This window comes from Chlorocebus sabaeus, chromosome 1, assembly GCF_047675955.1.
Source record: "Chlorocebus sabaeus isolate Y175 chromosome 1, mChlSab1.0.hap1, whole genome shotgun sequence".
Classification (NCBI taxonomy): Eukaryota; Metazoa; Chordata; class Mammalia; order Primates; family Cercopithecidae; genus Chlorocebus; species Chlorocebus sabaeus.
In genome coordinates this window covers 13,347,465-13,371,086 of record NC_132904.1, presented here as the reverse complement: position 1 = coordinate 13,371,086, position 23,622 = coordinate 13,347,465, and the positions used below count along the sequence as shown (strand labels likewise).

Genomic DNA, 23,622 nt, shown 5'->3' with positions numbered 1-23,622 from the left:
TTAAACAGTAAGTGAGAAAATTCATCAAGTAAAAGTGAGAAACTCCTTTGGAAGGAGGGCAGAAGCACAGTTGAGTTTAAAAAACATAGATTTTGGAGACAGGGCAAGTTGAGTTTACCCCTTCCCCCGTCCCGTATGCCTTTGGGTGACATAACCTTGCTGTTCCTCAGTCTCAGCATTGTAGAACTGTTAAGAGAATAAATGTGAGTGCATGTCAACACAAACAAAACACCTTCTACACAGTTCCTGGAACATAAGAAATATTCCATAAGTTTTAGTTCCTTTATAACTCATGAACATATGTGTAAGGACTTGTTTTGTATATACCATCTATTCTGTGTTTACCATGTGTTTGTAAGCAAATTGACAAGAGAGGAGGTCTTCTGGATACAGTACTTTTCACCAGGAAGATGGGGGGCTGGGCATGCTCTAGAATTCTAAAACTCTGTGACTCAACTGTGATTCTGAGGTTCTACTACTGAGTAGAGTCATCACTAAGGGCTCATCTCTAAAGGCTCCATGTGACTCTGGTGGAGAGGTAGGCCATGATCTGGGCAGCAATGTTTGCTCACTCTTTCTCTTACTAGAGTTCTGCCATTGAATCATGGAGTCACCATCCCAGGAAAAAAGTCCAACTCACGTCATCACTATAAAACCAAATGAAACTGTATGGACTGCATTTCCCTACAGACCTCATAGCTCTCTGCTGGATTTTCTGAAGGGAGAGCCAAGAGTCTTGGGGGTAAGTCCTCTCCAATCAATAGATCCTCCCAAAGGGGAGGAAAGAAGCTCATTTATTCATGTATGTCTGCAGAGATACCTCTGTGCTATTATTTTCAGGGAGGGAGTTAATTCTACTTTTCCCCCTTCACGTTTCATGAGAAATTAGTACTGATCTTTGAATCTCAGCAGAGGGGGAAGCAAGAAACTAGTATAACTTTTTAAAATATCTCATTGAGGAAGTGACTTCAGGGTGTGGTGGAACCTCCCTTGAAGCTAAGAAACCTTAAGTGCAGAGGTTTGACTTCCCCTTCGTGCTCTTAAAGGAACTGGGAGTGCTTCAAAATCCATATTCAAAGCTCCACAGTGAACCAAATGATAAGGCATACTAAACGTTTTTCATCACAAATGCACCCAGGGGAGAGCTGTATGCACAGCCTCCATCCTTTGTACAAACAGCAAAAATCATTACTTGGGGTGCCATAGCCCAGAGATGTGGCCTGAGGACAAAATCTAGACTGCTAGAGAAGTTGCGCCCTGAGAACCACTGCTGCTATTCTTTTCCCTGCAGACTCCTGCAAGCTGATGGGCCCACTGGGCTATTCTCCTCCCTAGTTGGGTCCTTGGATGAACGGAAGGTGAAATGCAAGCTCATCCCAGGTTCTCCACTCATCAAACTTTTAAAACTTCTAGACAACTGGGATGAGCCCCAATTCCAAAAGCCTATACTGAATGCTGGAAAATGCGGGGATGGGGGCTGTTAGGATAATAATAGGAAACAGGTGAGATAGAAGAAAAAAAAAATGTAAAGGTGAATAGTTTGTAGTCCCTGTGTTCAAGAAGCTTATAATCTGGGGGTAGTCAGACACGTACTCAAATCTGTCTGATATAAGATTAATTGGTAAAACCAGGGAGGAGAGAAAATAATAAAGAATAAAAGTGAAGGATTTGAAGTTGAAGGATCCAGGCAAGCAAAGTGGGAAGGAAACACATTGAACTGAGTCTCTTAACAATCTGAGAATGATTGACAAATGAGAGAGGAAGGCATTTGGATGGAGGGAAAAGTGTGCCATGGAGGCACACCCTGAGGGACCTGGGGTAGCCCACAGAGGCTTGGATACTTGTAACCTCATGTACCCATTTCTCTCCTCACAGGCTACCCAGATCCTGCTTGCTCTAATCATTGTGGGCCTTGGAACTATGTTTGTACTTAATTACATCCGTTTCTCCCAAAGATTTCCCCTTGTTGTCCTCACGGGATATCCATTTTGGGGAGCACTTATTGTGAGTACTTTAGAAGCTTTGGAGACATTGCTATAAAGATAGATTTGAACTGCTTCACGTGCTAGGGTAATGAATTCCATAGATCCGGCCCTCCAGGAGACCAAAAAAGGCAGTTCCCTTCATGGCAAAAGCAGCAACTCCATTTGGTCACTGCACTACCATCATCATTGTAATAACTACTCTCAGCTGCTTGAAAGTTTCCAAAGCCCGTGTGTATAGTAAGACATCACAAATATCCTACTTTCGCCTTTGCAAATAAGGAAACTGAGCTCAAAAGTAGAGAATAACTAAACATATCTAGCTAGCACTCATGAAATCACAGACTCTGAAAGCTTTAACAGAATTTTAGGATTATCATCGCTCATCCTCCTTCTTAGCCCCAGAGACAATTTTATGAGTGGCACTCATCTAGATAATCGTATAGCCATAAATATTATTCTTAGTACAGTGCTATTTCTATCCATTCCCCACAGCCTGGATTCCTAATTTTGTGCCATAATAGTTAAGGACAGACTCATTAGAGCTTCTCCTACTGTAACATACACTCCTGAGAAGACAGCAGTATTACCGTCTGTTTTAGTTGTTGTATTCTGAGAATCTAGAATCATGCTTGAGGCATAGTGTGCACAAACGAATGAATGAATCAATGAACAAATAGGTAAAATAATGAATAAATTAGGCCACTATCTCTGACTATTAAAAATCCATAGTCTCTTTTGATAAACAGAAATATTCCATGCCTTTTCTATAATGTGCATTTCAGAAACAACCAGCAGTGTTTTCATTTTCCCAATATACATAATGTAATATTCAATATGATTTTCAAACTGTACATGCAATACTGTAGAAAATCAAACAGATCAACCCCTCACTTTCTCATTTCACAACAGAATTGTCCCAGGGTGATTGTGTGTAATCTGCATGTGTGAGTTAAAATGAGGTTCTGGCCTGCTGCTTTTGAAAACTCTACTTTTCACTTAAAGGATATTTACTGAGCACATACCGTGTCTTCGATAGCATCCTAGGTGCTGAGACTGGGAATACTGGAAAACAGCTCCTCTCTGAGAGAAGTGGTGAATTGTTCTTAGATTTAGACAGTTTGTCATCTAACTGGGAGAGACTAAACATGAAAAAGTCAAAAGTAACCCCAAATATTTGTTCCTACATTTGTGTCAAGTACTCTAAGAGAAGAGTTCCAGGTGCCATGTGAGGGTTTAATAGAGGACTCACCTGACCACGGAGGTCAGGGAAGTGCTTTCTGCATAGCTGCTCACTAGGCAAAGTGGGAGAAAAGCATCCCTGGCAAAGATAAAGCATGAGCCAAGGGCTTGATGTGGGAAAGAGTAACCAAAAGAAGACCAATGAATTTATTGTGATGGCACAAAATGAGGCTATAAAGGTAGGGTGTAACCAGGTGGTGCCAACCCGTCAGTCATGTTAAGAACATGGAACTTCAATGTGAAAGTATGGGAAATCCACTGAAAATTTTTAAAAAGGATAGAGACATTTGAAGACTTGTTGAAGTATCATTGTGTTTCTCGAGTGAGAAATTAATTCAATTATAACAGTAAACTTAGGAGAATCCAATGAGAGGAGGTTGCAATCACGTGGATGAGGGATGAGGAAGGAGTTTCCCTGAACTAGTTTGGTGGCAATGGAGCTAGAGATGGAAAGCCTTGAGAGTGACTTGGAGGTAGAAGTGACAGGACTTGGCAATCCAATGTGGGGAGTGAAGTGGAGGGAGGTATCAAAGGTACCTTTCTGATCTCCACAAGTCAGCTGCAGATCCTTGGACTCTAAGACCCAGATGTCCCCAAGGTCCAAGTCAGTTCCCACAGGGAAAGTTCCCATTCCCAGAACATTAAAAAAGTAAGGGGCTCCACATGGAGTGACAGAGTTCTCATTTTCCTGAGGTGGCACTAGGTTCTACACTCATGGGAAATGAGGGACTCTGATAACTACACTAGGTATCAGTCCCCGTATCAGCCTTTAGAGGCGTCTTCCTTGAGAAAGTCTCCCTTCACCTGCACAGAACAGGCACAGTTCCTCTTCTTCTCTTCAAGACCCAGAGCTCAGGAATCTTTTTTTGGAGCCCCAGTTGGACCAAACATCTGGGTGGTGTCCTCTGGATCTTAGAGGAGCCTGCTTGTCCCAGCTGACCCTGGCAGAGAGTGCTTGTTCAGTGCTGAGTGAATTCAGCCGAGTTTCTTCCTACCCTACCTATGCCTACCTTCCCTACTCCCTGATGCTCAGGTGGAAAAATTGGATGGTCTTGGAGATTCACAAACAGATATTTTGTGAATCCAAGAGAAATTATATTGCAAGGTGGTCAAACACATCACCTGTTAACTTTTGTCTCTTGTCTTCTTAACAGTTTATTCTTACAGGATATTACACAGTAACCGATACGAAGTCAAAAATTCTGGTAAGTCACTTAAACTACATAAACTTTAAAATCTTCTATTGTTTTCTATCATCTTTATGTATAAAGCCTTTAGTAAAAACTGTCAGGAAAATCTGTACATGTGAAAGTTGCAGTTCAGATCATCCCTATTTGCCAGTGCCACTCTTTGCCCCACAGACATTCTTACACTGGTTCCCATTTCCCTGGTCAAGTAAACTAAAAGAGTTATTGGAAACCATTCTGCACCCCTGTAATTCATTGTTTGTAATTAGGGGTAATTCCCTGCCCTGCACTCCCAGGACCCGGAAATATTGGACAACTTCTGAAGACATTTTTGGTCATTATAATTGGTGTTATTGGCAACAAGTGAGTAGAGGCCAGGGACATTTCTAAGCATCTAAAATGCACAGGGCAGCCTCCCCACAACACAAAAATTAGACAATGAAAAATGTTTATAGTACCAAAGTTGAGAAACCTTGCTCTAACCAAACTCAATCCTGAGATCTCAGTAATTCTTCCTCCTAATCCTAGCCCTATCTCCAATACCAACCGAGGCATTTCTTTAGAGCCTGTCCAAGGTCTGGAAAAAAGAGTTTGGGCATCGATGCTGGATTGTTCTAGGATTGAACCAAGGCTACCACTCACTTCTGTGTTAACCTGAAGGGAAAAGTACCTACTTCCAAGGGTTATTTTGAGGGTTCAATGAGACATTACTTATAAAAGGCATGATGATGCTTAAATGTTCATCCTCCTTTCTAACCACTCTGATCTCGTTTAAGGTCCTGGGGATGTGGGCCTCTCTGAAAGTCGGTTTAACTCGGTTCTTATGGTCCTCTGCCAGTTTCCTCTAGGGATAGTTACAAGCCATAGAGACATTCTGAGGGGAGGGGGAATAAATGTTTCCACCCCTGCTTATGGAAACACATGCAGACAATGCGGATGAAGCCCCAAATGGTGTTCTCCCTGTATTGACTTCCTTCCAGAGCTGAGAAATAGACTATGGGTAAAGAAAACCTACTCCTGACTCACTGAGAGCTGTGCAGATGGAGATGGGCAGGAATGATGGGGGCAGGATGCTGATCCAGGCATCAGAAGACCTGACTTTTCATTACAGCCCGTTCACAAACCGTGAAAGTGATTGCTCAGTCACTTACTTCCTGAAGTCCATTTATCTGTAAAATAGGGATAACAACAAGTGTCCTTCCTACATCACAAAAGTATAAATGAGAATCAGAAGAGAATAGGCTGGACATGTTCTTTGTAATGCCCAATACACACGAGGAATTGATTATCTAGAGATCTTACTCTATAAAATGTCCTATGGGAGCCAAAATAGAGCCTTGAGAAAACAAGGGGACTAAAGACCAAGAGAGAGATGGCCTATCTATATGTTCCTGTGCATTTTTCTGCCAAAGTGCCTATTTGCAATTAAAGACCTGGGACTGAGGTAAATATTAAGTCACAAGTACACTTTTGAGGTTTGCCACATCAAGCCACAAACTGTTCCAGAAAAGACTGGCTGTGTAAATGCATCATTGTATTTTCCACCACAGTAGTCATAAGACAATCAATGAAGGTACAGCAAATACCTGATGAATGGAAAGGGGAAGCTTTTCTTTATTTTTCCTTTAAAAGAGTGATATCAGTCCTGGGAGTGGGTAGGAAGGAACAAATCGAATGATCCCTTTCCTTTAAAGGAACTCAGATATACATACCCCACCCACCCGCCCCTCCCTCTCCCCCAAAAAGTAGGAATGAATAAAAGGAATTGGGTGGGGCAACGTGAAATATTCTTATTGGAACACTGAGTTCAAGAAAGAACACCTTTAAACTCCAGTCCAAATAGGTTAACATCTTTAAATGTTTATGATTCTGTTGATTATTGCTTGAATTCTCCCAGGGAATGACTGTAAACTGCGTGATTGCAGGATGTCACCTCTTTTGCTCATTTGTGTGTCTCCAGGGCCTAATGCAGTACTCACATGTATCTGGTGCACATTAAATATTTATGAAATAAATGAATAAATGGGTACTACCCTAAAAGGTGACACATTCACATTTTTAAAGGCAGAAATTGAGATTCCACGAGATTCGGTTGCTTGCATAAGGTCCCAATGAAACTTGGACTTGAAATGAGGTTTCATTTCCAAGCAAATATATTTGCTAACACATTGTACTGCTTCCAGATTATGAAAGATGGTGGGGATAAAACGAGATAAAATGGGATGAAATGAACATTTTCTTTAGCATTAGCCATAGAGCATCCTTGGCCCATTCTAAAACTTGGTTTGTCTTCTGACTTTAATGAGTCAGAATTTAGTTTATTAAGCCTTCCAATCATACTGACCTGATGGAACAACTCTTCCCTGAGAAGTATCTGGAAAGATAAAAGCATTAAGAATTTCTTACAAGGTATTTTTGCTTTGGTTTCGATTCTGTTTATTTTATTACTTTTTAATTATCTTTCAGGGTCAAGGTGTCACGAGCATGAATGTTATCAGTTCCTTGGTTGCGATAACTGGGATTACTTTAATCATTTTCAGCTATAGACATCAAGACAAGTACTGCCAGACGTCTTCTGCTGAAGAAATATGTGTTTTGGGTAGAACTCTTTTCATTGTAAGTGGTCTTATTTCGCATGATGAATCTCTAAACTCTTATGTGAACTGTGTCCGTGATGTAATGATTCATTGATTTTTATTTTATTAACTGAAGTTGTGTGAGCATTTGAACTGACGGTTGAGAAGGGTACTGTGGGGTTATTGTTGCAATGATTAAGGAGCGATATTTTCTGGACTTGAATCCTGTTCGCATAAGTTTGTCACCTTGGCCTAATATTGTATTCCCTCTAAGACTTGGTTTTCCTCAAGTGGAAAATGAACATAATAAGAATGCTTACCTCATGGGTTGTTGTGAGGATTGCTTAAATTAAAACAGTACCTTGCATGGTTAAATAGTTAATAGGTTTAGCTAATACAATTATTATGGACACAGATTGAATTAAATATTGCTGTTTCAGCATTAATGAACAAAATGATCTAAAAGTTTGCTAAATAACACTAAGATCAAAATACAGTGGGGGAAGGTATTTAGAAGTCGTTTAATAAAGTAAGGATTTTTATAAGCTTAAGACATACATTATTTCACATAATTGTAGCAATTTTATTCATTAAAGCAGATGAGAGATCTTTTACCAGGAAATGTAATTGTCTGTACAATTTAAAGTGTTTATCTAACAAGTAATCAATGACATTATTTTTAAGCATGTCAGTGACTCCAATAGGCCTTTCTCTCTAGTTCCCTAAGCAAGTCCTGGGGTTTTATTTTATTCCTATCAGCTATATCTTGAGGCTTGGGTTCTACAATTTGAAGACTATTTGAATCTGCTGAAGGGAAATAAAGTGGAATCACAGAAAATGGTCTTCCTCAGTAAATAAGAAATGAGAAGCTAGCTCCTGAATACAAGAGTTTATTTAATCCTCACAATCACTCAGTGAAATGGTCCTAGGGACCCTCTCATGTGTTCTGAGATAAATTCTAAAATTAGGCTTATGAGAGATTACTAAAGAAAGCCCTGTTCTAACTGGGCCAAGAACATGATACAACATTATAATTCTTGGCCACTGCCGAATGGACAGGAGCCTACTACTGTTTGTTATGTTGGTATATACAAGGAAGAACTTGTATATACAGAAAGGGTTAAACCTCCAGATATAGGAAATTCTGCTATTTCCTACTCTCCATGGATGGATATTGCAAGATTAGTTACCTGCATACAGAACCATGAACAATCTCTTCCTAGTTCTCACTTACATAACTTAACAATTTCTTGCTGTAACCCAAACATCATAAGCTAAAAGAGCCAAAACAGTGGGCTTTAGATGTCTCTTGGGCTGACCCCAGTCCTAAAGACCAATCTATTGTCTATACTGTGGCCAGAGTAATCATTTAAAAATGTAAATCTGAGCAATTACTTAATGGCTTCCTGTAAAACATCTGATGATTAAGACCCATATCTTAAGGGCCTTACCAAACCCTGTAACACCTATCCTACCCACCTTTCTGACATTATTCCAGGACTTCATTCTTCTCACTCCACACTCCAGCCACTTCCTAGAATCCCTTAATGTGTCAAGTATGCATGGCCCCAAGATGATCATAGGATCAGCTTCTTCCTGCTTTGAAGGGTCACTAGGCCAGTTATACAATTAACTCATCCTCATACTTAAATCTCAACTGAAATATCACTTCTTTAAGGAAGTTCTTCCTGACCACACCTCTACGCTCATATCTGCATAGATCCCCATTATAGTAGTGCATTGCTCACAATCCTTCTTCACAGCATTTATCACAATTTAGTTAAGTAAATAATTACCTAATTACTTCTTATTGTCTGCCTCTCTTACCATGATGTAAGTTCCACAAAATCCAAGACCAGGTATATCTTATTCAATGGAGAAAGTGAGTAAATTGCATACAATGGGGTCTTCATACATTTCAGTTTTACCAACACATATTGAATATCTAAGATTTTTGGCGTACTGCAGGGAAACCAAGATTCAGAAACACACTGGGTTCAAGCAATTCTCCTGCCTCGGCCTCTCAAGTAGCTGGGATCACAGGCATGCACCACCAGGTCCAGCTACTTTTGTATTTTTAGTAGAGACGGGGTTTCTCCATGTTTGTCAGGCTGGTCACGAACTCCCAACCTCAGTTAATCTGCCTGCCTTGGCCTCCCAAAGTGCTGGGATTACAGGCATGAGCCACCGCGACCGGCCCGACCTTGGATCCACTTTAACCCAGGTCTTTCTGTCCTCATAGTTTAAACTTTTGAGGCACCATAAGGTACCATGTTACTTCTCAATCTAAACATTACCTTAAAGCAAAATGGGCAAAATGGCAATCTGTGGGCTACATCCAGCCTGTATGTATGTTCTATCTGGTTCTTTAGGGAAAAACAAACAAAATAGGCATTATGGTATCCATGTTCCTACATGACAACAATTGGCTGGAATTCATGCCTCCTATGAATGCTATTACTCTCTACTCTCTGCTTGTTTAGTTCACAATGGTGGCCCAGCTCCCATGGACACTGGAGTTTGTTATCCCTGCCTTATCAGAAAGACATAAGATGAAACTTGTGCAATGTCTGAGGGCTACAGAACCATCCAAAATATGGTTTTCCCATACTTGGTGATACAGTGTAAGGGGTTCTCAGCTTACATATTTAACCGCTCTCATTTCAAATGCCATTTATTTCTCCTCATTATTTGCAGGGAATTTTGTCAGTCTTACTGATCATCAGCATAGCAGAGCTCAGCATCTCTGTGACTATTGCATCCTTTAGAAGCAAGTGCTGGACACAGTCAGATGAGGTATGTTCTGATGTCTCTTAATATTATTAAGAGAACAGGTTCCTGTTCCTGTTGGGATACTGCACACAATGATGTCTGGTTTATTAGCAGGAAGAGCAGCAAGCTCAGATGCTGAAGTAAAACATCTAAATTTAGGAAGGTCAGAGAGGCGCAAGCTTAAGATTGAAGCTCACCCCACCCTCTGAAACAACTATGCTTTCCCTTCTTGTACTATCTGCTTTATACCCAGTCATCTTTGTTCAGACATAGCTCTTTATGTCCCTGCCAAAAATATGTAATATCAGATTTAATGGGATCCCAAGTTACTGTGACATGGGGTGTGTATTCTTGGATCATAAGATGTATGACACAGTTCCACCACCAGAAAAGAGGTAGGGAAAAAAACTATTAATACTGATACTACATAGTATTTACAATAATTGTTATAGTTTATATTTACAGAATTCTGACTATGTCAGTCACTGTTTTAATCACTGAGCACTAACTTAATCTTAACAAAACTATAACATCCTTATTTTACATATGAAGGAAGTAAGGCACAAAGAGGCTGAATAACCTCTCCAGTATCACATAACATCAGGATTCTGACCCTCGTGGTGTGTCTCCAGAGCCTGCCTGCTAAGTCCCAAATACCAGTACAGGCCTTGTGATTCGTGGAGTTTTCATTTCTCTCTTTTTGTTTACATCAACTTTATAGAAGTATCATTTATAAACAACAAAATGTACCTATGTTGAGCTACCATCACAATCAAGGTATAGTGCATTCCTATCATCCCAAAAGGTTCACTGAACCCCTTTGCAGTCAATGTCCTCATCACCTAGATGGGTTTTGACTTTCCAAAATTTCATACTCATGGAATCATAAGTAAGTACTCTCTGTATATGGCTTCTATGGCTTCTTCCACACAGAAATATGTTTTTGAGAGTCATCCATGGTGTTGCCTCTATCAAGAATCCATTCCCTTTATGTATGGGTACATCACAATTTGTTTATCAACTTCCCTTTGTTTTTTGAGTCAAGATCTCACTCTATCACCCAGGCTGGAATGCAGTGGCACTATCTCGGCTCACTGCAGCCTCAAGCTCCTGGACTCAAGCAACGCTTCCATCTCAGCCTCTCAAATAGCTGGGACTGCAGGCATGCGCCACCACCCCCAGCTAAATTTTTTTTTTTTTTTTGTATTTTCTTGTAGAAATAGGGTTTTGTCATGTTGCCCAGGCTGGTCTCAAACTCCTTGGCTCAAGTGATACACCCACCATGACCTTCCAAAGTTCCGGGATTACAGGTGTGTGGCACTGGTCCCAGTCCATTTACCTTTTGATGGGTATTTAGATTGTTTAAACTTCTGAACTATTATCATTAAGTTACTGAGAATATTTGAGTTCATACATTTATGTGGACATATTTTCATTTCTCCTGGAGTGTTGCATCTAGGATTTGATTGCGAGATCGTATGGTAACCAGATGTTTCACTTTATAAGAAAATATCAGTTTGTCAAAGTGGCTGTATTGCTTTCCATTCTCACCAACAATATGTGAGAGGGACAGTTGCTCCATGTCATCACGAACACTTGAAACTGTCAGTTTTATCAATAATTTAGTTATTTTAGTGCGTATGTAGTGGCACCTCATTGTAGTTTTAATTTACATTTCCCTGATGACTAAGGATGATGAGACTCTTGCTATATGTTTATTATCCATTTGTGTATCCTCTTTTGAGATGTCTGTTCAAATATTTAGCTGCATTTTATTGGAATATCTTCTTCTTACGGGCCTTATAGCAGCCTAATTAATTCTTAATACAAATCCCTTACAAATATTTGTTTCACTCTGTGATTTGCCTTTTCATTTCAATAGCTTCTTTCAAAAAACTAAATTTGATGAAGTTCCATTTATCATTTTTGCTTTTATGGTTATGGGTTTTTTTTTTGTGTTGTTTAACAAAGTTTTCCCTACCCCCAAGTCATGAAGGTTTTCTTCTATCTTTTCCTACAGAAGTTTTATCATTTTAGCTTTTCTGTTTACATGTATGGTCCATTTTAACTTAACTTTTGCATACAGTTGTAGGGTAAGGTTAGAAGGTAATGCACATCCCCCCTCATGGAGATATCCAGTTGTTATAACGCCATTTGTTGAAAATGCAATGCTTTCCTCCAGCACCGTGGTATTTTTGTTGAAAATCAATTTACTTATTACTTATTTTAGGTCTCTTCTGGATACTTTATTTTGTTCCTCTGGCCAATATGTCTATCCTTGCACGTATTCTACACTCTCTTAATTTCTGTATCTTTAGAGTAATTCTTCTGCACTGTGGTGAAATATATATGACATAATATTTATCATTTTAGCCATTTGTTCAAATCATTGAATACATTATTAATGTTGTATAACTCTCACCACTATCTATGCCCAAAACTTTTTCATCATCCCCAACACAAACTCTGTACCACAAAACAATCACTCCCTGATTCTCCTCCCAATTGCCCCAGGTATCCTCTATCCTGCTTTCTATATTATGAATTTGCCTTTTCTAGAGACCTCATATAAGTGGAATCTTACAATATTTGTCCTTCTCTAACTGGCTTATTTGAATAACCATAATATTTTCAAGATTAATCCATGTTGTAGTATACATCAAAATTTCATTCCTTCTATGACTAAATAAAATTCCATTTTGTGTATATACCACATTTTGCTTAGCCATTAATTTGTTGATGGACACAGAAATTCCTGCCTTTTGCATATTGTGAATAACGCCATTATGAACATAGGTGTAAAAATATCTCCTCAAGTCCCTGTTTTCAATTCTAAGGATATTGAATATATATCCTAAGAGAGGATATATATTTAAGAGTGAAATTGCTGGGTCATACGGAAGTTCTATGTTTAATGTTTTGAGAAAATGCCAAACTGTTTTTCACATTGGTTGCACCATCTTACATTTCCACCAGTAGGGTACAAGGATTCCAATTTCTCCACATCTCCATCAATATCAACCAACAGGGGAAAAAGGAGAGCAATTATTTTCAATTTTCAATTTATGATTGACACATGGTAATTGTACTATATATGGGGTGCAGTGCGATGCTTCAATGCATGTTACATTTTCTAATGATCAAATTATGGTAATTACCACATTCATCACTTTAAACATTGATCATTTCTTTGTAGTGACAACATTCAAAATTTTCTCTTCTAGCCTCCTGGAAATATACACTACATTGTTACTTGCTATAGTCACGCTACTATGTATAGAACTTATTCTTACTATCTATAGTAAGTGGGAACTTATTCTTCCTGTTTATAATTTTATACCCATTGACCAATCTTTCCCGGTCCTCCCAACCTCCCTACCTTCCCTAGCCTCTGCTAACCACTATTCTAGTCTTCCTATCAAATCAACTTTTTTAGATTCCAAATCTGAGTGAGATCATGCCGTGTTTGTCTTTCTCAGCTTGGCTTATTTCACTTAATATAATGTCCTCCAGGTTAATTCATGTTGCCACAAATGGCAGACTTACATTCTGGTTTATGGCTGAATAGTATTTCCACTGTTTGTGTGTGTGTATACATTATATATGTAATATATAATGTATGTATAATATACATATATTACATTTTCTTTATTCATTTATCTGTAGATAAGCATTTAGGTGGATTCCTTATCTTGGCTCTTGTGAATAGCACTGCAATAAATATGGGAGCACCGATGTTTCTCCAACTGTCTTCATTTCCTTTGAATATATACCCTGTAATGGGATTGCTGGATCATATTTGTTTTTTGTTTTTTGTTTTAATTTTTAAAAAATATTTTTATTTTTTCTTTTGAAACAATTTTAGAATTAGAGTTTCAAAAAATGTACAGAGAGGTCTCACATATTCTTCACTTAGCCTACCCAATGATAACAACTTGTGTAGCTATAGAACAGTATCTAAACCAAGACATTAACATTGGTATAATCTGTAGAGTTTATTTAGGTTTCTGAAGTTTTACATGCACTAATTTGTATGTGTATGGTTCTATGCAATTTTATCATATGTATAGATTCATGTAACCACTGCCACAATCAAGAATCACAACGGTTTCACGATCACAGCTTTCCTCATGCTAATCCTTCACACAGCCACACCCTTCCCCTCCCCACATCATTAATCCCTGACAATCACTAATCTGTTACTTACCCCTACAATTTTGTTATTTCAATAATGTCATATAAATGGAATAGTACAACGTTTATTCCAATAGTAGCAACGTTTTAAAATGGGCTTTTCTCACTCTGCATGAGGGATAAAATCATGATATCTATGCAAGTTATTATGTGTATAAACATTTTTGTTCCTCTGTATTGCTATATTGTTATGAATGTGCCACAGTTTGCTTAACCATTCACTCCCTGGAAGACATCTGGGTTGTATGTGGAGAAATAGGAACACTTTTACACCATTGGTGGGATTGTAAACTAGTTCAACCATTATGGAAAACAGTATGGCGATTCCTCAAGGATCTAGAACTAGATGTACCATATGGCTTAGCCATCCCATTACTGGGTATATACCCAAAGGATTATAAATCATGCTGCTATAAAGACACATGCACACGTATGTTTATTGCGGCACTATTCACAACAGCAAAGACTTGGAATCAACCCAAATGTCCATCAGTGACAGACTGGATTAAGAAAATGTGGCACATATACACCATGGAATACTATGCAGCCATAAAAAAGGATGAGTTTGTGTCCTTTGTAGGGACATGGATGCAGCTGGAAACCATCATTCTTAGCAAACTATCACAAGAACAGAAAACCAAACACCGCATGTTCTCACTCATAGGTGGGAACTGAACAATGAGATCACTTGGACTCGGGAAGGGGGACATCACACACCGGGGCCTATCATGGGGAGGGGGGAGGGGGGAGGGATTGCATTGGGAGTTATACCTGATGTAAATGACGAGTTGATGGGTGCTGACGAGTTAATGGGTGCAGCACAGCAACATGGCACAAGTATACATATGTAACAAACCTGCACGTTATGCACATGTACCCTAGAACTTAAAGTATAATAATAATAAAAAATTAATTAAAAAAAAAGAAAATTTAGGGAAGTTGGATCACTAATATGTTGCTGGTAGGGATATAAAATGATACAGGCACTCTGGAAAATAGCTCAGCAATTTCTTATAAAATTATGCATGCCTTACCACATGACCCAGCAATTACACTCTTTGGGATTTATCCTAGAGAAACAAAAACTTATATTCACACCAAAACCTGTACATGAATATTCATAGCAGCTTTATTCATCATATTTGTTTTTATCAGGGCCATCTTTGTTTTCTTTTCTTTCTCTTTCTTTCTTTCTCTTTCTTTCTCTTTTTTCCCTCCCTCCCTCCTTTCTTTCTTTCTTTTTCTTTCTTTCTCTTTCTTTCTTTCTCTCTCTCTCTCTCTCTCTCTCTCTCTCTCTCTCTCTCTTTCTTTTTCTTTCTTTCTTACACAAAGACTCTGTCACTTAGGCCAGAGTGGCACAAGATCACAGCTCACCACAGCCTCAAACTCCTGGGCTCAAGCGATCCTCCTGTCTCAGTCTCCTGAGTAGCTGGGACAAAAGGCATGTGCCACCACACCCAGATAAATTTTTATTTTTGTAGAGACAAGGTCTTGCTATGTTGTCAGGGCTGGTCTTGAACTCCTGCCTTTAAGCCATCCTTCCACCTTGGCCTTCTGAACTGCTGGGATTAAAGGCATGAGTCACCACACCCAGCCCGACATAATGGCCATCTTAGCGGGTATGAAGTGGTATCTTATGCTTTTGATTTGCTTTTACCTAACAATTTCATGTTGAGCATCCATGTACACATCTTCTTTGGAGAAATATTTTTTATGGTATTGCCTGTTTCTTAATTGGGCTGTTTTTTTTGTTGTTGTTGAATTGTAGAGTTCTTTATATATTCTGGATCTTAGTCCCTTAGTAGATAAATGATTTGCAAATATTTTCTCCTATTCTGTAGGTTGTCTTTGCACTTTCTTGATGACCTTTTGATGCACAAAAGTTATTTTTATGAACTATAATTAATCTATTACTTTGTTGTTGTTTTCTGTGCTTTTCTTGTCACATCCATGAAATTATTCCCAAATTGTCATGAAGATTTCTTCCAATTTTTTTCCATGAAATGTATAGTTTTAGCTCTTAGGCTCAGTGTTTGATTGATTTTGAATTAATGTTTGTATATGGTATAAAGTAAGGGTTCAACTTTATTCTTTTGCATGTGGATGCCCAGTTATTCCAGCATCATATGTTGAAAAGATTCCTTTCCCCACTGAATATTCTTAGTGTCTATGTTGAAAACTGATTTACTATACATGTGATATATGTGAGCATTTATTTCTGAATGATTCCATTGGTCTATATATCTTCTCTTATGCCAGGTAATAAATTGGTTTTTTAGTTTTGTTTTGTTTTGTTTTTAAGATGGAGTCTTGCTCTGTCGCTCAGGCTGGAGTGCAGTGGTGAGATCTCAGGTCACTGCAAACTCTGCCTCCTGGGTTCAAGCAATTCTTCTGCCTCAGCCTCCCGAGTAGCTGGGACTATAGGCGCATACCACCATGCCAGGCTACTTTTTGTACTTTTAGTAGAGACAAGGTTCACCATATTGGCCAGGCTGGTCTCGAGCTCCTGACCTCAGGTGATCCACCTGTCTCGGCCTCCCAAAGTGCTAGGATTATAGGCATGAGCTACCATGCCTGGCCCCATGTTGTTTTAATTAGTGTAGCTTCATAGTACGTTTCAAAGTTGGAAAGTATAATCACTCAAAGTTTATTATTCTTTTTCATTGTTGTTTTGGCTATTCAGGGCCTCTTAAAATTCCATATGAACTTGAGGATCCATTTTTCCATTTCTGGGAAAAAGACTGTTGGAATTTTGATAGAAATTGTATTGAATCTGTATATTTCTTTGAGCGGCACTGACATCTTAACAATTTCAAATCTTGTAATACATGAACACAAGATGTCTTTTCATTTATTTAGGTCTTTAATTACTTTCAGCAATGTTTTGTATTTTTTAGCATAGAGGTCTTTCATCCCCTTGGTTAGATTTATTCTAAAGTATATAATTATTTTAGGTGGCATTATAAATGAAATTGCTTTTTAAATGTTCTTTTTATATTGTTTATTGCTGTTATACAGAAACAACAATGATTTTTTTGGGTTGCTGTTATATCTTGAACCTTGTTGAATTCCTTTATTAGGTCTAGTAACTTTCTTGTGGATTTGGGAGGATTTTCTATATAGGAAGATCATGTCATCTGAAAATAAAGATGGCCTTAATCTCTTCTTTTCTAATTTGGATGAATTTTATTTCCTTTTATTTTCTAATAGCTCTAGCTAGAGCTTTTAGTACAATATTGAATAGCAGCACTGAAAGAAAGCATTCTTATACAGTTCCTGATCTTAGGGGGAAAGCTTTTAATCTTTCACCACTGAATATGAAATGAGCTGTGTGTGTTTTATAAATAAACTTTACATATTGAGGAATTTTCCACCTCTTCCTAGTTTTATGAGAGGTTTTCTCATGAAAGGCATTTCATCAAATGCCTTTTCTACTCCAAGTGAGACGATTGTGTGTGGGTTTTCCAACATTATATTAATGTGATGTATTACATTTGTTGATTTTCTTATTGTACCATCCTTGTATTTTGCTTATGAATTTCACTTCATCATAGAATAATCCTTTTCAAATATTTTGTTGGCAATTTTTATATCTACACTTATAAAGGATATTAATCTGTAATTTTCTTTTCTTGTGACATAATTATCTGGTTTTGGTGTCAAGGTAATGGTGGCCTCATAGAATGAGTTAGGCAATTTTCCCTTCTCTTCAAGTTTTCAGAAGAGTTTGAGAACAATATTTTTTTTCTTTACATTTTGGTGGAATTCACTGGTGAAGCCATCTGATCCAGAAGCTTCCTTTGTTGGGAAGTTTTGGATTACAAATCTTTTTACTTGTTACAGATCTGTCAAGATTTTCTATTTCTTCTTGAATCATTTTAGGTAATTTGTGTGTTGCAAGGAATTTGCCCATTTCTTATACAGTATCTAATTTTTTGAGATATAATTTTTTATAGTATTCTTTTACAATACTTTTTCTCTCTATAAGGTCAGTAATAATGTCCTCACTTTTATGTCTTGTTTTAGTTGTTTTATTGTCTTTTTGCTTTTCAGTATATGTAAAGGTTTATCAATTTTGTTGATCTTTTAAAAGAATCAACATTTGAGTTCATTGATTTTCTCTACTGTTTTTCAATTCTCTATGGAGATTTCTCTTCTGCCCCACTAAAATTGTGCTAGAGTGATTCTCAAAATCAGATAGTGTAAATCTTCCAACTTTGTTCTTTTTCAAAATTGTTTTGGCTGTTCTAGGTCATATGAATTTCCATATAAGTTTTAGAATTAGTTTATTGATTCCTACAAAAATCTTGCTGGGATTTTGGTTGGAATTGTACTGAACCTATAGATAATTTATAAACAATTTACTTCCTAGTAATATGTAGTCTTCTGATCCATGTCCATGAAACATGTCAATATTTTCTTACATCTCATTTCATTTCACTCAGCATTATTTTATTATTTTCAATGTATAAGTCTTATGCATACTTTGTTAAATCTATCTGTAATTATTTCATTTTTTCTTGATGTTGTACATAGTATTTTAAATTTACTTTTAAATGTTCATTCCTACATATAGAAATGCAATTTATTTTTATATACTGGTCTACTATGACCTTTCTAAACTAACTTATTAGTTCTCATAGTTTTTTTTAATAGAGTTCCTAGAATTTTCTTAGAAGATAACCATTTTAAATATTAATAAAGACATTTTTACTCCCAAACTTTATGCCTCATTCTTCTTGCCCTATTACACTGTGTAGCCTCCAATACAATGTTTAAAATAAGTGATGAAAATAGTCAATCTTTCCTTGTTCTTGATCTTAGGATGAAAATGTTCAACATTTCACTCTTAAATATGATGTTATTTGTAGGTTTTTTACAGAGCAAATTTACTCTGTTATGCAGATTTTAAAAAATCATGAATGGGTATTGGCTTTTGTCATTTTTCATCTTATGCTTTCACCTTTATTGTATTATTTGTATACTATACAACTAGAGGAGAGTACAAACCCTGTTTTAAGCCTTTTAGAAACAATATAAAAGTAAGTTACTCACACTAAATTACTTTTCAATTGAATTCAGTGAATACAGATCTTTAATCCACTAATGGCATAGTAACGTGCAAAGTACAACAGGGGATTCAAAAATAATAAAATATGTACCTTGATCTCAAGAAAAGGAAAGGAAAAGTGAACTCTACATTTACAGAGAAATTTCTCTGTGCCAGTTTCTGTGCTTGAAAGTATTATTTCACATGATCTTTAGTCATAGCCACCCTGAAGTAGGAAATAGGTGGTTATTAATACAAGAAGCATGATCAGAGAGGAAAGTCCAGGACCTTGGATTCAACTACAATGTTTAAATCCTTCCTAGGTAAACAGCTCTATGATACTGGTCTGGTTATTTAACATCTCTGAACCTCAGTTGCCTCAATTCTAAAAGAAGGATAATAACTTTATAGGGATGTCATACCAATTCTTTGGGATGACTTTGGAACTTTGTCTAGCATCTGGTAATCAATGAGTTCTCAATGAGTTCTCATTAATGATGAGGAAATTTAAAATCATAGCACTTAAGAGCTTGAATAAACAGAGAAACTATAATTCATTCTTCCAAACCTCTTTTTAAATGAAAGAATAAATTAAAATTCACATGAAACAAAAGTTTGAGGATTCTTAGAAATATAGAAATCTCTTCCAAAGTACCATTTATACTCACATAAATAGTCCTTCAATAGAGATGAAATATAGGTGTGAAAAACTAATTAGGAGAGTGGGAAATACAATGTATTATGTAAGAGAATGTGTAGATTCTCAATCTAGGCCTGCTATTAGCCAACGAGGTAAGCATAATTCATTCATTTAATCACTGAGTTCTGATCCACTTCATCAAATAGAACAAGTAGTCTATTCTGACTCTATGAATTACCTCAGAAAGGTGTAATTCATGGAGTCAGAATAAAAAGCAGTAGGTTGTGCTTCACTAACAACCTCCTAAAAATTATAATAATAACATGAGAACTAATGGAAAGCATTGCAGGTTGTATCAGATGCTGTCACTTAGCTGTTTAAAAAACTCCAATAGCTTTCTCTTATTTGTAAAGGAAAGTCCAAATTTCCTAGCCTAGCATACCATCTAATAATATCAGCAATATCTAACTGTTTACCCTCTGCCATCACACCATGCTGTATCACAATCTTGTTTTTGTACCCGCTATTCCACTGCTGCTTCTACCTGGATTCTGACTCCTGTCTTATTTCATCTTACTGTCTATGCCTGAGTAATTCCTACTCAGCTGTTAAGATATAGATTAAATATTGCCTCTTCTGTAAAGCATTTCCAGGTTGTCTCAGAATCAGGTCATCTTCTATGTTTCCATAAAGCACTAAGTATCTATTTATATAATTGCATTTGCTAAATTGTATTACTATTATCTATTTATATGTTGATGTACAGATAATTGTGAGCACCTTAAGGGAAAAACCCACATATAACTGTCTTTGATTCCCAGCATTTAGTTCATCTAGGTGATCAATAAACCATTACAGATTAAGCATGAATATATGAATATTGACTAGATGATATAAAATGTCTCAGAAGCTTTATAATATTAGGTATGGGAGGAATTTTTGAGGCAATCTTAATCAAATTCCTCTGTTTAATATTTGAAAAACTAAAAGGTGATGACTTTTCTAAAATAATACCAATAAGTTGATGGTAAAGGCAGGGCTGGCATTTGTTTTCTGCCTTCTCATTTAGATGTTATTTCCTATCTACTGTCTTAAGTCAGAGATGAAAAGTAACTTGGAAAAAAAAATCAGACATGATTCTGTCATATTAATTACCCTCATCCTTGGTTTTATAGGTTCTGTTTTTCTTGCCTTCGGATGTTACTCAAAATAGTGAACAACCTGCCCCAGAAGAAAATGCTCAATTACAATTTGTGCTTCAAGAAGAGTTTTCCAGTGATGATTCAACAACATATGCACACTCTGTTTTCTTTGGAGGCTATGCTTTCTTCAAGTTAAGACTCTCTAGAAGCCCTTTAGTCTCCCAACCAGGTAATAAAGGTACGGAATTTGTGCCAGATGAACAAAAGCAAAGTATCCTTCCACCTCCCAAATTTTCAGAGGAAGAAATTGAACTAAAACCTTTGCCTCCTACATTAGAGGAAAAGCCCTCAGAAAATATGCCCATTCAGCAAGACTCTACATTTAAACAAATGAAAGATGAAGATCTACAATCTGCTATTGTACAACCTTCCCAAATGCAAACCCAGTTTCCGCAGGACCAAGCTGTGTCACTCCAAGTTTTTCCATCCCATTCTATACTAAAACTCGAAGATCTACCACCTGAAGACTTGCCATCCCAAGCTCTACCAGTAGAAGGCCTGTCAGAACAATCCATGCCATCTAGGTCTACAACATCCCATGACAAGCAGTCTTATAATCTGACAGCTAATGACCTGTCCCCTCAAGGCATACTATCCCAAGACACACCACCTCAAGATATGCTGTTGCCTGACCTGACATCCCAAGACATGAAATCCCTAGATATGCTATCTCAAGACACATCATCCCACAACATGCCACCCCAAGACACACCTTCCCAAGATATGCTATCCCAAGCTCTATCAGCACATGTCATAGTACCTGAAGCCTCAACACCCCATATTGTGCAGTTCCCTAAAATACAACAGCTACTTCAGCAGCCCCCAGATCTTCAACCAGAAAACACCGAACCTCAAAACCAGCAAATTTTACAAATGTCATATCAAGATATTAGATCAGAAGTTACGGAAGAGACCAAAGAATGGAAATCTGAGGAGGAACTCCATAGAAGAAAATCCTCAAGACGGCATTCCTTAAACCAGCAAACCAAAGCCTTGCAATACTTAAGGAGATATTCTTTAGACATGCAAACCAAAGGCCATAAATCCTCAAAGAGGCGTTCCTTAGATCAGCAAAGCAAAGGCTGGCAATCTCCAAAGCGGAAATCCTTAGACCAGCAAATCAAAGACTGGCTATCCCCAAAGAGGCACTCCATAGATAAGCAAGTTCAACTTAATCAAACTACAGAGCAACTCCCAGATCAACAAGCTGAAGATCAGCAAGCCAAAGGGGAACAATACCCAGAAGGACAATCTAAAGATGGACAAGTTAAAGACCAGCAGACTGATGAGGAGCAACCCTCAAAGAAGCAAATCCAGGATCAGCAAACCGAAGACCAGCAGACCCAAGAGAAGAAATCCCTGAAAGGACAATCCCAAAATGTTCGAGCCGAAGGACAGCAAGCTCAGGTGGAGAAAGTGCCAAAACTGTTATGCCAAGATTCAGAATCCCAAATACAGCAATACCAATACTGGCAATCCCCACAAAGGCAGTCTCCAGACTGGACAACCCAAGACTGTCAATCTTTTGGCCAAGAATCCCCTGAATGGATAACTCAAGGCTGGAGAAACAAAGATTATAAAGCAAGAGAATGGCAATTTGAAATGCAGCCCTGGCAAACACAGGATCTATTAGAGAAAGAAGCCCTAAAGCAGATAGCTCTATACCGAGAAGTCCAAACCCAGCACACAACAGCCCAACATAACCTAGAATGTCAAGCCAGTCAAGATAAACACCAAGAAGACCTTCAATCCAGAGTTACACAGAAAGGAGATATATATACTAGAGACATCAAACCAGGGGACATGAAATGTACAGGGCAAGCCTCAGGAGACCTGCAATCAGAAAACGTGAAGCCAGATTTTCATTCTTCTTCTGGCCAAAGCTCAGTACAAGACACGTGTATAGGCTATTTGTCCCATCTAGATTCAGAACAAGATGTGCAGCCAAACACTTCAGCTTCCTCAAATTCATATAAAGAAGATGTGAATGTAACTTCTACTTCATGTGATCCAAAAGAGCAACAGCAATCTGAAGACTCTGACTAACATGCAGAATCTACCCAAGTGCCTCACTGCCCCCGTTAATGGAATTAAATTAGGAAAAAACAATATTGTCACCTCCAACCTGCATACTGTGCTACCTAATTAGCTTACAAAAAAATGAAGGGCATGCTGAGCACTCAATTTGTTCTTACTTAAAATAAAATGACAACAAACCAAATGTTAACACTGTACCATCACTTTATGTATGTGAAGAAATAATTCACATGTATACTCCTTGTCATCAAAGTTAGTGCTTCGGTTTATAATCACGATTTCATCTTATAACTTAATATCTAATGGCCCTACTTTGGTGTGATGCTAGTATTTTTCATCTCCCCCTTTTGGCATTATAGGAGTTCAGAAAATCAACCACAGGGAAGTCTGTGAAGGCTCTCTAAGGGTTCATGAACCAAAAGAGTCAGCAAGAAACAACAATTTCTCCCATTTCCCTGTCTTGCTGTTTCCAATCCTCTTATTTACTCTCACTCCTTATATCTATGTTGAGGATATATGGACTGAGTTTGTTCAATTGTTAATGAGGTAGAATGTGGCAATGAATACAGAATGTGACAGATGGAGTGGGAGGGATTAAGAGATATCTAGAGATAGGAAAGTAGAAATTAGGGAAGAACAGAGATGCAGATGTCATAATAGAAAATATGACATAATGTATTGTATTGAGTGAAGCTTCAGCTCCCTTCTTTATGCCTGCATTTACTGATTCTAATTTCTCA

The 23,622-nt window shown here is 37.7% G+C and overlaps 1 protein-coding gene across 1 annotated transcript; it reads left to right on the top strand.

Annotated features, from left to right (window-relative positions):
- The first annotated feature begins 44 nt into the window (after nt 1–44).
- Nucleotides 45–22,498, top strand: MS4A14 (membrane spanning 4-domains A14). The gene is given in 6 exon segments (XM_073015860.1): nt 45–742; nt 1,876–2,004; nt 6,878–7,027; nt 9,685–9,783; nt 20,819–22,324; nt 22,326–22,498. Coding segments are annotated over 6 exon segments (2,094 nt in total). The 5' UTR covers nt 45–604; the 3' UTR covers nt 22,398–22,498.
- Nucleotides 22,499–23,622: the final 1,124 nt, after the last annotated feature.